Genomic DNA, 14,616 nt, shown 5'->3' on the forward strand with positions numbered 1-14,616 from the left:
GTTACAGACTGGTGCTACCTCATATGTGAAGACCAGGGCTTTCAGTGTTTGGGATCATGGTAATAGTAGTTTATTCCCAGCCAGAGGGCAAGCCTAAACCATGGTATATTACAGGGAACTCTTCTGTTTGGATAGGTCCTTGTATTGATTGCATCTCCCCCTGCGGCAGGCAGATTCTGATAGCAGTGCAGCTGCTGCTGCTCCATGCTGCAGCTGTTAAGGCCTCTTAGTAGGAATACTATAGGTTGTTCAGGGAGTGCAGTGATGCAAGCTGCACTTGAGGGTGAGGCAGGAGGAGCTGGGAGAGCAGTCAGAGGGAGCAGCATGTTTGCTTTTCTTTTTCCGAGCCCTGGGGGGGCCCTCCGTTGGGTGGAGAGAGCACAGCTGGGGGTGCCATCTGCCAGCTAGGGAATTATTAGCACAAGGAAAAGGGCAGCTCTCATCTCCCCTGGGAATTCCCTCCTGCCCCTTCCCTAAATTCTCCTGGAAGCAGGAAGAGCAAACTTGCTCTCTCCCAGTATATCTGGTCCTGCCCATACTGTGAATTGGGCAAGAAGAGGGCAGGTATTGAAGCCTGCGATGGTCAGAGCCAGGCTGTTGCCTGCAGGAGGATGTCCTCTAGGTGACCCTTTGGGACTATGACGAGATTACGGGAAGGATCAGACCCTTGTTCCATGTGAGACAGAAGTGAGTGATGTTGCATGGTGCCTGGTGAATTAACATCTGTAGCCAGAGTGTTCCCTGCTCCCCGAAGACCCTTCGTTATTCCCCTCGCTGCCACCTTCGTGCCCTCTTGGCAGTAGCTAGAGGCAAATCCACTGCCACTGTAATTTGTATGCAGGACAGTGAGAGGGATGGGGTTTGTCTCACCACTATCCGCTTGAGAAGACCGAGCTCCCCACTCTTGCATAGCGCCCAGCCTCCTGTGGTTACGGAGCTGGAGTCCTGAAATGAACCTGGCTCTGCATTCCTGGCATCATATTCTAGCACCATGTGGCCAGCCTTTATTATAAACACTTCTTATAGACATCTGTTCCCCGGGGCCTCTGGCTGATGGAGCAAGTTTTGTCTCCTGAGCTGTGAGAATTGGCACCTCACTGTGACTGATACCAGAAGGTGCAACATTCCATTATGCATGTTAATTCTGTTAGAAATCATTAGTGCTGCTGTGATAGTTTCCTTTTCAATAGCACTTTCTGCCCCAGAGTCCAACACTCTGGACGCATAGTGACACCGACACTCAGCTCACTCTGGGAGAGAGGCAGCAGCTAGTACCCAGGGGGTATGTTGCACGGTGGGGAGGACCAGAAATTTAGCAATGATCTTGTCCCCCAACAAAGTGGCCCATGGGCTGCTTACTCTCCAAGCAAGGCAGAAAGGATCTCGGGGATCTGAGCCCTCCTGGAATTCTCTCAGCTTCAGAAGATCCAAAGGCCAAACCTGTAATTCCAAGGAGTCTGGGTGCTTTTGACCTGATGCACAGAGCACCGAGATCTCCAGCTATTGTAATGTGGAGGTCCATGGGGTTTCAGCTGAAGAGGACGCATGCCAAGCGCACCTTCTGCTAGGTGGAGATGAGTGGCTCCCTAATATTCAGAGAGCAGAGCAGGATGCTCAGCAAAACTCAAAGGCACCTAAAGCTGCCTGGGCCATTGCATCAGTGGTGCTGCGCTCAGTCCAGTGCCCAGACCTCTTGAGTGCCCCATGTTTGAGCACAAGGACTGCGAGTGCACCATCATTCCTCTTCACTCCCCAGCTGCTCTGTGCTTGCTAGTCCACCAGTTGGGCATCACCACTCTTGGTGCAGCCTGCTCTGGGTATTGGTGGTTTTCCTGGGCAGTCCTGAGTACCTCCTGGCAGACTTGGCTGCCAGACTGCTTCAGGGAGCATTGCATAGCAGCCCCTGCCTTCAGTCCAGCCAGTGTGAAATGGAGGATGGAGTCCCGGGGCAATAGGGAGTCTGTGATCACTGCATGGGGCTGATGGTCCAGCTGATCCTAGACTGGGGGTGGGACACACCCATAGCTCCTTCTCCTAAACCATACCCCCCCCATCTTCCTGTCCCCATAGCTGGCCCTTGGTTTCCTGTGTCTTCTTGAATGTCACCTTAAAGGCTAAATGCAGACCAGCCCTCCCCTATTGGGCCTGGGACAGTCAGGCAGGACACATTCTTTGGGGAGCCTTCCACGTCCTGACTATGTTATGAGGGACCAGCTTATCTCCTTTATTTCCTTGTTTGGCCCCCTGTGTCCTGGGTTACTGGTGAGCATGGAGGCTTATTCTTTGCCTGGTGTTTTGGGAGCACGGTGGTGGGGGAGTTGGCCTGATCTATGGCCCTGCGTGAGATGTTGCAGTGCAGGAGGGTTGAAAGAGGGTCAGGCTGGGGGCAGGTGGAAGCGGGGGTGCAGTAAAGAGGAGTAGCTGGTTCCCTGTTTGCAGGCTGAGGAGCACTATTGCCTGCACCTTGCCAGCAAGCAACTTGGTAGTGAGTGGCGGACTGTGGGAGCTGTACAATTTTAACGTTAGGGTGTTTTATAGACGGGAGTTCTTTATCAGTCCATTCACTAAGCAATGTGTGTATCCCAGGGGCAGCCTTGGCCTTCCTCAGATTGCTCATGCAGCAGGCCTGGTCTCTCGGTGGCCTTGCATGGAATTCACGTTGCTGGCTGATGCCATTTGGGTCCTGCAATGGCAATTTCCAGAGCATGGTACCCACTGCTGAGCAAATGGAGGGAGCAGCTAGGACCCTTCACCAGAGGGCTAAGCAGTCAGGAGTCTTGGTGGGAGATGGGGGAGAGTGTCAAGGGAGCCATGGAATCGGGGTATGGTCCCTTGACTTTGCTTGATGGGATTGTGATGCAGTGATGAGTGATGCGTGTTTGTAACCTGAGAGAGCATCCTGCTGTGATTCTGTCATGGCTCCGAAACTCTGCTTGCAAGGCTGAGCTACCCCACTGCAGTCTGAACAGAGAGCTCGTGAGGTGCAATGACCGTTAAGGACTTTGGCATCATGGGTGCCGGGTATCAGAGGCCAGGAGAGGTTGAGCCTCCTCAAACAACCCTGCATGGCCCTACCTGCACTCCTGCCCCAGATTCCCTCCTGCTTCGCAGCGCTCTGTGGCTCTTTCCCCATGACCGGGGCCCCAGGCTGGGGCTAGTGGGGGCCAGCCTGCAGCCAGGAACTCTGGGTGGCTGGAGCTCGTGCTCACACTGCCCACCTGGCGCTCTGGGCCTGGGGCACTCAGGTGGCCTGGGATGTGTGTGGCCTTTGGGCTCTGGTGGGAGAAGGGCGCGGGACCTCAGGTAGAAGGGGGCTAACCTCCCTGAGCCCACGGTTCACCCAGCACCCATGTTTGGCAGGCTAGGGAAGGCAAATCCAAGCATAGGTGGAACATCAGCAAAATGTCTCCTGCAGCCCCCACACTGCTCATAAAAGGAATACAGGCTTCAAGCGACTAGGAAGCTGCACATTTTCTGCTCTACCAGCCACAGCTTTATTCCTTCCAGACAACCTCCACCCCACCCATGCCCCTCCCCCACTTTGTTTGCTTAAATCGTATTTACTCTTCTTAGAACGGTCCTGGGCTGTTTGAAGTGCAGGCCATTAATCCAAAGCAGTTTTGTTTGTTAAGGATCCAGTTACTGCCGGGGTCACCAGAGCAAACGGAGAAGGGTGCTCTCAGAACTCGGACATACCAGCAGGCTTCAGTAATTTGCTGTTTATATATTGGTAAAACAAACATGTAACCTCGGCAGTACGTGTGTAGTCTGCTGGCCTTGCAGCTCTGTCAAAGGAGTAGACTTGGCAGCTTGGTGTCTGACTGGAAAATAGGGCTCTTGAGTCTTTTTGTGTTTCATGTTAATGATGCAGTTCTTTCCTTTTTATGACTCCCTCAGTAAACAGACGTGTGCTTACATATGTACACACCTATCAATCTGCTAATCCCAGGGCTATTAAGTGTCTTGCAGTAAATCTCCTCTCCCGTCCCCAAAATATCTCAATCAGCTGCTTCTTTTCTGGGTTGTAACTGACTAGTTTCCCCCTGAGTGTCCCCAGGAACATGGAGGAAATGGAAAAAAGCACAGTGCCTCGGAGTCCGACCTCTAGCGTTCTTTGCATGTAAATTTGTAAACTTGTTCCCACTCTAGACATGCCAGCTAGATGAGTTAAATACAGTTCTGCTCTGAAAATGGCATCACGGGGCTCCATGTTAATTGTTAATTGTGTCCATGACTCGAGATCAAATCTACGCAGCTGGCAACTAAAGAGATGGCTTTCCTACCAGCCCTGCACACTCCCCTGTGCTCTCTTTGGCTCACTCTTCATCAGCAACAATTTTCCAACAGGATGTTACTGAGATAATTTGGGTGTGGAAGAGTCAGATTAGATTCCCCATCTCAGAGCTGGGCTGGGTTTGGAGCACTCCTCGCAGTAAAACGGAGTAATCACTTTTAGTGTGTAAAGAGTTCTGGCTCTGAATACCCCCAGGGGGAAGGCTTATTGAGTAAGGTGGGGCTGTTTTGACATGTCCCTTTTCCGGAAAGAAATGCCCTGTAAATTGCTTTTCAGTGGACTTCTTTGCAAGGCTTCCCCTTCCATTCCAAATGTCATCTGCAACAAATGAAGTTTAACACCCTGATTTTCAGTCTTCATAGAATCATAGGGTTGGAAGAGACCTCAGGAGGTCATCTAGTCCAACCCCCTGCTCAAAGCAGGATCAACCACAACTAAATCATCCCAGCCAGAGCTTTGTCAAGCCAGGCCTTAAAAACCTCTAAGGATGGAGATTTCACCACCTCCATAGGTAACCCATTCCAGTACTTAACCACCCTCTTAGTGAATTAATGTTTCCTACTATCCAACCTAGACCTCCTCCACTGCAAGTTGAGACCATTGCTTCTTGTTCTGTCATCTGCCACCACTGCCTAGCTCCATCCTCTTTGGAACCCCCCTTCAGGTAGTTGAAGGTTGCTATCAAATCCCCCCTCACTCTTCTCTTCTGCAGACTAAATAACCCCAGTTCCCTCAGCCTCCTCTCATAAGTCATGTGCCCCAGCCCACTAATCATTTTTGTTGCCCTCTGCTGGACTCTCTCTAATTTGTTCAAATCCCTTCTGTGGGGGCACCAAAACTAGACATGATATTCCAGCTATTGTCTCACCAGTGCCGAACAGAGTTCCCCAGTTCCTTCATCCCCCTGTTTTTAAAAGTGTATGGAACTCTTGGAGTGTGCCTACATGGAACGGTTATTCTGGTAGTAGGTAGAGTGTGAATTTAAACCGCTGTAGCTATCCCAGTATAAATCTCCATGTGGACACTCTTAGGTAGGAGTACCTTTTCTGTTTCAATTTGTTGCTCTGGAAGGGGTTTGAACTAACTGGAACAAAAGCCACTAGCATTCCAGAATAAGTATGTCCACATCAGGGAGTTATTCCAGTATAGCTACAGCAGTTCAGCTATCGCAGTATGATTATACCAGTATAGTTAGAAGTCCCCTGTCAAGCCCTTAGGTAGCAATTAAGTGATAAACAAAGCTGTTTGATTGGCTAGAAGGAGAGCATTACCTGTGCTGTTCTTCCTTCAGTCCTGGTTTTCTTCCCTCCCACATTTCTTGTGAGAACCTCCTGCAAAGTTGGACCCATGCTCTGTTTCCTTTGCTGAGAGCCCAGTCCCTTTGTAGTGCTGATTCCTGCACTGTCCTGGAATTCTCAGGGCCCCAGTGAGCTGAGACACTTGCTATAGAACATATTAGGCCATGGTCAAGTGGGGGAGTTTGGGCTCTTCTGAAATGCATCTTAATTGAGAAGAAAATTCAGTGAAAGGGGAGAGTGAGGGATGGGCCAGCATGGTGGTCCTGGGAAACTGCTGCTAATGATCCTGGGCAGTCTCAAGGAAAAGGGGGCTAAAAACACACAGAGATACCGCTCTTTAGCGAGTGATGATAGTGATCCCCAGTGCTTAGAGCTCCTTCCATCTACAAACCTCAGCACACTTTGCAGAAACTCATCCAGGCTCATAGCCTCTGGGAGGCAGGTGGGAATTGGTTCCATTTTATGAAGGGAGAAACTGAGGCAGAGAGTGACTCAGTGTCTTGCCTATGGTCGCACACAATCTGTGGCAAAGCCAGGAGTAGGACCCAGCTGTGACGGGTTCCGTCACAGACCCCCTTGGGACTGTCTCCTGACGTGCTAAAACTACCTCTGAGCCCGTTTTCTCTGCCAGCTTGGGACTCCAGAACTCTGCCTTGTTGAGCCAGACACACTAACCTGCTGCAACATAGACCCAGGTCTGGTCCATACCCTCAAAGCTGCAGACTTTAACCAAAACTGCTCAGCAGGTTTCCTGTCTCCAGCACCCAGTTCCCAATCGGATCCAAACCCCAAATCCGTTTTACTCTGTATAAAGCTTATACAGGGTAAACTCATAAATTGTCCACCCTCTATAACACTGACAGAGAGATATGCACAGCTGTTTGCTCCCCCAGGTATTAATCACTTACTCTGGGTTAATTAATAAACAAAATGATTTTATTAAGTATAAAAAGTAGGATTTAAGTGGTTTCAAGAAACAACAGACAGAATAAAGTAAGTTACCAAGCAAAATAAAACAAAACATGCAAGTCTAAGCCTAATACATTTAAGAAACTGAATACAGGTAAATCTCCTCCTCAGAGATGTTCCAATAAGCTTCTTTCACAGACTAGACTCCTTCTTAATCTGGGCCCAATTGTTTCCCCTGGTACAGTTCATGTTAGTTCCAGCTCAGGTGGTAACTAGGGGATTTCCCATGACTGGCAACCCCCTTTGTTCTGTCCTACCCCCTTTTATATCTTTGGCACAAAGCAGGAATAACTTTGTCTCTCTGGGTTTCCACCCTTCCTTCTAAATGGAAAAACACCAGGTTTGAGATGGATTCCAGTTCACGTGTCCTATGAGACTTCTTTACTCACTGCTGGCGCACTCATTTATACAGGAAGGCTTACAAGTAAACAGAGCCATTTACAACCAATTGTCCTAGTTAATGGGAGCCATCAAGATTCCAAGCCACCATTAATGGCCCACACTTTGCATAGTTACCATAGGACTTCAGAGTAATACTTCATATTTCTAGCTTCAGATGCAAGAATGATACATTCATACAAATAGGATGAATGCACTCGGTAGATTATAAGCTTTGTAATGGTACCTTACAAGAGACCTCTTGCATAAAGCATATTCCAGTTACATTATATTCACATTCCAAGCATATTTTCATAAAGCGTATGGAGTGCCATGTCACACCAGCTCTCCTGGTTCCCAGGCCTGTGTCCTCCCCATGCATCCTTCCCTCCAATGTCATGCCTTACTGTTAGTGTGTAGGCCCTGTAGCATGCTCCTGATGATGACTCTACAGCATGGTGCTCTTTGTGTGTGTGGGTGTGTATGTGTGTGTGTGGGTGTGTATGTGTATATATATAAATAAATAATAGGTGCGTGACTGAATTGGGACCTTCTGGAGTCACTTTCCTACCTCTCTGCTCTCTGACTGGTAAATGTGAAAAGTAAATGTTGCAAAATTCAATATCTGCATATTGCCTTTTGAGAGCATCATTAAGTGACAGGCTTCATTAGGGAGCTTGTATTCTCTTGGATCTATTGTTAGAATTCCTCTTGTCTGCCCATCTCTGCTTTGTTCAGACACTTCTCAAGCAAGAAGTGGGATTCAATTTGTCGTTGTTGCTGGAGAAAATCTGGGTCTTAGAGAGTGACAAGATAGCCATTCAAGGGCCTTAAAACTCATGCTTTGGGCTGTGCATCTTCGTGTTTAAAATCTCGAAAAGAGAGGGGCGCTTTCTGCTTACGTGTGTATCTGTCTGTGAGCCCTGCCCTGCTCTCTTTCCTCTACACCAGTGGTTCTCAACCAGGGGTATGCAGAGGTCTTCCAGGAGGTACATCAACTCCTCTAGATATTTGCCTAGTTTTACAACAAGCTACATAAAAAGCACTAGTGAAGTCAGCACAAACTAAAATTTCATACAATGACTTGTTTGTACTTCTCTGTATACTGTCCATTGAAATGTAAGCACAATATTTATATTCCACTTGATTTATTTTATAATGATATGGTAAAAATGAGAAAGTTAGCAATTTTTCAGCAGTAGGGTGCTGGGACACTTATATTTTTGTCTGATTTTGTACGCAAGTAGTTTTTAAGTGAGGTGAAACTTGGGGTATTTAAAACAAATCAGACTCCTGAAAGGGGTTGAGAGCCATTGGGCTAGGCCACACCCTCAACCTGATTGTTATGTGAAGTTGCAGAGGGCATATTGTGGTAGGTGTTGCCCCTTTGATTACCTGACCCCTCTGTCCTGCTGGCCTTTTGATGGTAAAATTACAGCTCTGGCTGCTGCCACCAGCCAAGTTCCCAACATGACCCTTGTACGTTTGCCCATTCACATCCATTCTTCTTCTTTCTAGCCCACATCAGTTCTCTCACTTGTCATTTTTGCATCCGGAGATGTACTTGTAGAGCTGTTAATTGTTTAACAGGTTTTTAAAAAGCTCCTAGCTTCAAAACTCATTCAGCAGGTTTGCATTTCCATCTAGCACACCCAGGTACTGAGGTGGTAACAGAAGCGGGATGACGGGAGGTGAGCACCTCCTCAACGGAGCATTGAGAAAGATATCACTAGAAATCTGTGGTAGCCTCACAAATAAATGTTTGATGCCTGCCTCTCCTGTGCTCAGGTGTCGATAAGTAGCAGGATAGAAACCACAGTGAAATGTCTGAATTATAAAGTAAGACGCACTGAGTTTGCAGGAATTTTTAGCTGAGACTAGCTGCTTGCTCTTCATGCCAGTTCATATATAGGGGCCTTCTTTCTAGCAGCTGACAGACTTAAGAGTTTGTACAAACACAAAACAACAGTGTCATCCCCGTAGGGTAGTCAGACCCCGCGGTCATGCTCTGGGGGAGCTACATGGTTGTGCACACACCACATGGAAAACCTGCCAGAGCCACTCGCGCTGCTTCCCAACAAACCCGGTCTGTGACAAACCTCTAGGGAGACCAGGGACACCAAAGGCACAGGCCGACTGTCTGTTGAGAGAACCCCATTGCTGCTCTGAGTCTAGTCCCAGGGACAGATGCTCCCTTTGTCTTTAGTTAGTTTCCATACGTTACAATAGCAGCTGCAGCAGTGTAGTGGCAACCTCAGAAATCAGGAAATCACCTGCTAGAGAAACTGACTGGGCAAATGTCCCATTTTGGATAAGGTCCCACCCATGGGACGTTTCTCCAGATCTCCTGGCTTGATATGGGAGTCGCATGAGAACAGTCTCCTGCACTGGGGTAGCACCTAGTGGGGGCCTGGCAATAGATACATTTTGAAGGGATTCTGACTTTTTGGCCCGAGCAGCTTCCTGTGGCTGGGTCCATTATCAATATGCAGGTGATGTCCAGGACCTGCTACTGGAGGCCCAAATGAACTTGTTTTCAGGATCGTGGTTGAAAGGAAAAGTCAGCCTCTCTGCATCCCCTTGGGCAGCCTGTGTGGTTTGCTCATGAGGGCACAGGCCAGTGTACAAACAACTTCAGTTTAAAAAATATATATATATCTAATAGTTGTTTCATTGGCTTCTGTTTTTCAGTGGATGGAGCTGTCTCCTCCTGGTAATTACAGCCCCTTATCTGCGGTGCATTTCCCCAAAGCAGGAGCACATGGTGCTGGACGTATTACCAGTCAGTTTGACATAGTTCCGTTGTCCTGCCATACAGAACTGCTTTGGGGAGTGCCAGTGTAAATGATTCTGTTTATTTAGCTTCCTTCCGTCCCTGTAGGTCTATAAAAGAGACCACACAAGCTGTGTGAAACTCTGCAGGGAAAATGTTTGTATTTCCTCTTGTCACTAGGTCTCTGGAGATGTTCTTACTCCCTTCACACCCTGAAAGGCAATCCACTTAAAATAACCCAGGTACTAGATAAAACTAATCTCCCTCATCCCACCAGGAGGCCCCTCCTGACTTCACAGCAACCCTTTGGCTTGTGCTCCCAGTGAATGTAATTTTATCCTTGGATGGCAAACTCTCAAACAGCCCTTTCTGCAGCGTGGCTGCTTCCCCAAAGCAAAAGCTGTGGCTTTTCTTTTCCCCCTTGCTGATGGTAATTTTGGAGCACACATTGCCTCAATTACAAAATCAAAGGGCTCTGCAGAGCATTGAGCCGAGCTATGGCTGAAGGGTCTTGTGCTGGGAAGCTGGAGTAGATTCTGTTCTGGTCTAGCTTTTACAGTCGATTAAATAAGCGAGGCTCATTAGCGCGGTAGCAGTAACTAAGCTTGCAGTCACAGGAGCACATGGTGACCATCTGTAAGTCCGGTTTAACTCTCTGCCACGTGCTCTGTGTGCCTGGCAAATGCTGGGGAAAACCACAGCTCTGCCTGGTTGTGGGATGAGGCCTCTAGTCCTGTAATGCTTCAGTGACACTTGCAGATAGATAAAATAAGGACTAGTCCTGGTGCAGCATCAAAGGGTTGTTTACACAAGTAAGAAGCCCTCAGGACCTGGGGTGCACTAGCTACTATTCCCTGTGTGGACACACTAATTGTGCATTGAGTGTTTTTGCACTTTGCTTTGGTTATTTCCGTATAGTCTGTTTAACTTCTCTGTTTTTTTCCCCCACCAGCACGTGGATGGCAGCTTCTCTGTGAAGCCTTTAAAACAGAAGCAGATTGTAAGTATATGGTCCTTGTTTATATCATTTACAGAAAAAAAAAATGTGCTGGGTAAAGATGTTTGCTGCCATCCCAGAGATGCCCACGTGTGCCCAATGGGCAGCTGCATTGGCAGATAGCCAGGAGCTCAAGGGCTGCACCTAATTTGTCTGGATTAAGGAGCAGATTGGAGCCTTCCTCTTCTTTATTGTGCAGATGGGGCCTGTGCAGCCAAGAGGTGCCAGCATTGTGCTGTGGGACCTGTAGTGTCACTGGGCAGCACCTTTTGTATTGGCTAAAGTGGTGCATTGTGTTTAGATCAACATCTGTCATTCTGTGCTCCTGGGTCTCCATATCAGATATTAGGCATATCAAAGTGGTAAGTGCCTTAGAAATATCTATTGTCCTGATGTCTTCACTAAGCTATATCAACATCAGTTTGAGGCCTGTCTGAATTGCATCATTGCTGGATGTGTCGGTCAGCACAAACACCACCTGCTCAGAATCTACTCTGTGCCCCTTCAGCTCTGTTCTGTGAGAAAGGCTCTAGAAGTCTAACTGGGTGGACCATTTTTTGGCCATCCCAGTGTTAGCTACCTCCCCAGAACTGTTAGCTCTTTCCCTTGCACAGCTGCGTGTCTTAGCTAATTGTAGGGATCTCTGTACTTGTTTTCTCCCTGCACAATGTGTCGTCTCCTTATTCACTGAGAAAAGGAAAGTCTTTTTCTGGTGATAGCCTAGAAACAGCTGGGGTGACAGGAGCAGTCCAAGGAGATCTAAATGGAGGGTGCTTGATCCACAGGCAGTAAAAGTAAACCTGGGAACAACTGCAAGAAAGCAGAGATAGAAAAGCTGTTAACTCACCTGATCCATCCTCCTGCCAGTGCAGAGGGGCTTGAGAGAGATGGCATGGATGTTGCCTAGCCAGAACGAGCAACAATGAAGCCATCATACAATTCCAAGCAGAGTTGAAGGGACTATCCTGAGAGCTGGAAGACTCACAAGACACCGAGGTTCCCAAGGAATTCAGACTTTGGGGAAGACATTTGACGTGATCTCTCTGCCAGGCGTAAGGCGAGGTGGCTTGGGGGCACCTGCAGTGCGCAGGGCCTTGAAGAAGATGCAGCCACGGATGTACAGCTGAGGTAACGGAAGCCCGAAGAGCAAGCTGTGATGAATGCAGGGGCTATTCAATCTGATCCAGAAGCAGACTGGGCATGTGCAGTTTCCACTCATACCCTTGCTGGAAGACCATTCTAAACTGGTTATATGATATTTTTACAGGTGGCCCCTTCCCTCGTGGGAATTTGTCTGAGCTCACTGTGACATTGAGCTGGTGATCTCATCAGGTCTGCTCGGCAGGGAGGAATTAGTCCAGCACATCTCATGCTGAGGACCGGAGGCACCAGTGATGTGGCGTTTAAAAAGAGCAGCAGTTTATTTACAGTTAGACTTCTTTGTAGCACAGCAACAGGATTGATAGCATGGCAAAAACCCAGCCTGATCATCTTCCCGTCCTTCCTCATGTCGCCATTGACAGCCTCGCTTCCCTTCCCACGGCCAAAGCTTGCAGAGTTGGTGTCAAGTCTGAGTTGTCATTTTCTCTTCCCGTCCAGGCCCTTCCTAAATCCTGCTGTTGCGTTCTTTGCATTTTGGAAACTCGTTCCTTCCTCTCTATCCCCACTACCAAATTCATCCATTCTGTGGCACCCTGACTGATGACCACCTTGACTTTACGACGTCTATTGTGGTTGCAATAGACCTTAGGAGCTAAGGTCATGGCCCAGGACCCCATTGTATTAGACACTGAACAAAGACTTCTGCACCCACCCGTTTCTCTCCTCTCCCCTGTTCCAGTCCACCCACAGTGCAACTGCCCATCTCCTCCTTTCCCGCCACCTTAATCATGTCTCCCTCTTCTTTGCACCTCACTCAGCGCTCCCCAAGACTTTGCTCTTCCCTGGAAGATGTGTGCCTTATTTCTAATGTGAATATATTCAGTTTTTGGATGAAGCTGCATTTTCCCTGTGCTGCTTTAGAGAGAGCATTGCCTGCTAGAGCGCTTTGTCCTGATGAGCTGATAGAACTCGGTGAGTGAGGGAGGTTTAAAAACCATGCCTCTCTGGAGCTTTTAGGTAGTGCTTTTTGGTGGAAAAAAAATAGCAAGGTAAAAAGCCGCTAAAACGTGAGATGATGTGATGCCTTGGTTTGATGTGGACGTCATTAATAAGTTGCTGTTCTGGTTGGTCTTTTAGTAGTGGACTCTATCTTTGATCTGTGATAATCAGAATACTTAACAAGGGACATTTTCCCAGCGCTGTGCAAACAGTAACTCAGTTTGCTTGCCTGTTTCTACAGCCGGTGATCTAATTTCTGCACCTGTCATTTGTTCTCGATAAATACTGTTATTGCCGTGGCGCATCTGATGCAGCTGGCTGGGCTGTTGTCTTTATTCACTAACTGCATCCTCTCTGAGCTGAGTTGTCTCCCAGTGCTTCTTCAAGACTTGCACAAAGGATGAAATCTATCATAGCCCTTCTCTAATATAGCCATGTTAAATTTTGCTTTAGGCTGAAACTTAGGGGCGAGGGAGAAGGCTTGCTATGGAAATTGAGTTAGTCAGGGAATTGGAATGGGACATGGAGCCTTACACTTCTGTTAATCCACAGCAAGGGGAGCAGCCGCATAACCTGGAGGGGGATCACCTGTACGGGAGAGAAGGGAGCTCCGTCTGACTCATTTCAATCCTGGTGTCTCTCCAAAGGTTCCAACAAAGGGGAGCAAATAGTGTAAAGAAAAATATAGGCTCCGCACCAGGAAACTTTGCAAATACAAAAGGCAGTTAAACTGTGGCTACTTGGAAACAGCTGTTCTCAATAAACTTCTGACTCTGGAACTGATCTTGTAAACTTGTTGTCAAATAAGTCTCCTCTACTGTTCATATCAGAGCTGGCCCATTTTGCCTCAGTAGCTGCAGCCAGGAGGCAGTTAGTGGCTTAGACCAGTACTGCTGGGGATATGGGCTGAAAGTGGTATCTTCTTGACTTCGGCCTGGTCTACACTAAAGTTAGGTTGACCCAACTACAGCCCTCGGGGTGTGAAAAATCCACACCCCTAAGTGATATAGTTAAGCCAACCTACCCCCTGGTATAGACAGTGCTTGGTCAACAGAATAATTACTCCATTGACCAAGCTATCCCCTGTCAGGATGGTGGATTACCTACGCTGATGGGAGGACCCCTTCTGTCGATGTAGGTAATATCTACAGCAGCGCTGTTGCAGTGTTTCAAGTGTAGACGAGCCCTTAGAAGAGCTTTCCAGAGTCAAAGCCGCGTGGAAAGTGTCCCACAGCAGGAGGCTTGAGACATCTACACAGCCAGAGTTGCTCGCTCTGGTTCAATCTGCTGTAAACGTACTCATCTAAGAACTCAAGCAGTGGGGAAATGCATTCATCTGCAGTAGGCCACAATGAGGGGTGAATTGCTGATGTTCACCATAGCCCATACTCTTCTTTAGGCTGTTGGGGATTCATAGAGTTTAAAGCCAGAAGGGACCATCTAATCTGACATCCTGTATATCACAGGCCACCAACACCACCCACTTACCCCTGCATTGAGCCCAATAACTTGTGTTTGGCTAAAGCATATCTTCCAGCAAGGCAGCCAGCACTGATCTGAAGACATCAGGAGATGGAGAATCCACCATTTCCCTTGGTTGTTTGTTCCAAAGGTCAATCATCTGCACTCTTAAAAAACGTGTGCCTTATTTCTCATTGAATATGTCAGGCTTCAGCTTTGAGCCTCTGGATCTTGTTCTGCCGTTCTCTGCTAGATTCAAGAGCCCTTCGATACCTGGTATTTTCTCCCTATGAAGGTACTTAGACCCTATAACAAAGTCACCTCCCAGTCTCCTTTTGGATGAACT

General features: G+C 48.0%; 1 protein-coding gene across 6 annotated transcripts in view; it reads left to right on the top strand.

Moving 5' to 3' along the window:
- Nucleotides 1-14,616, top strand: part of MGRN1 (mahogunin ring finger 1) — a 109,885-nt gene that overhangs the window by 65,452 nt on the left and 29,817 nt on the right. For all 6 annotated transcript variants that reach the window (XR_012656519.1, XR_012656518.1, XM_032781619.2 and 3 more), the window contains exon 8: nucleotides 10,665-10,712. Coding sequence is in view for 4 of the 6 variants with exons in the window: in XM_032781619.2 (XP_032637510.1) it covers nucleotides 10,665-10,712 (48 nt within the window). In the remaining 2 variants the exon portion in view is untranslated. The remainder of the gene's footprint in view (nucleotides 1-10,664; nucleotides 10,713-14,616) is intronic.

The sequence above is a fragment of the Chelonoidis abingdonii genome, chromosome 9 (genome assembly GCF_003597395.2).
Source record: "Chelonoidis abingdonii isolate Lonesome George chromosome 9, CheloAbing_2.0, whole genome shotgun sequence".
NCBI lineage: Eukaryota > Metazoa > Chordata > Testudines > Testudinidae > Chelonoidis > Chelonoidis abingdonii.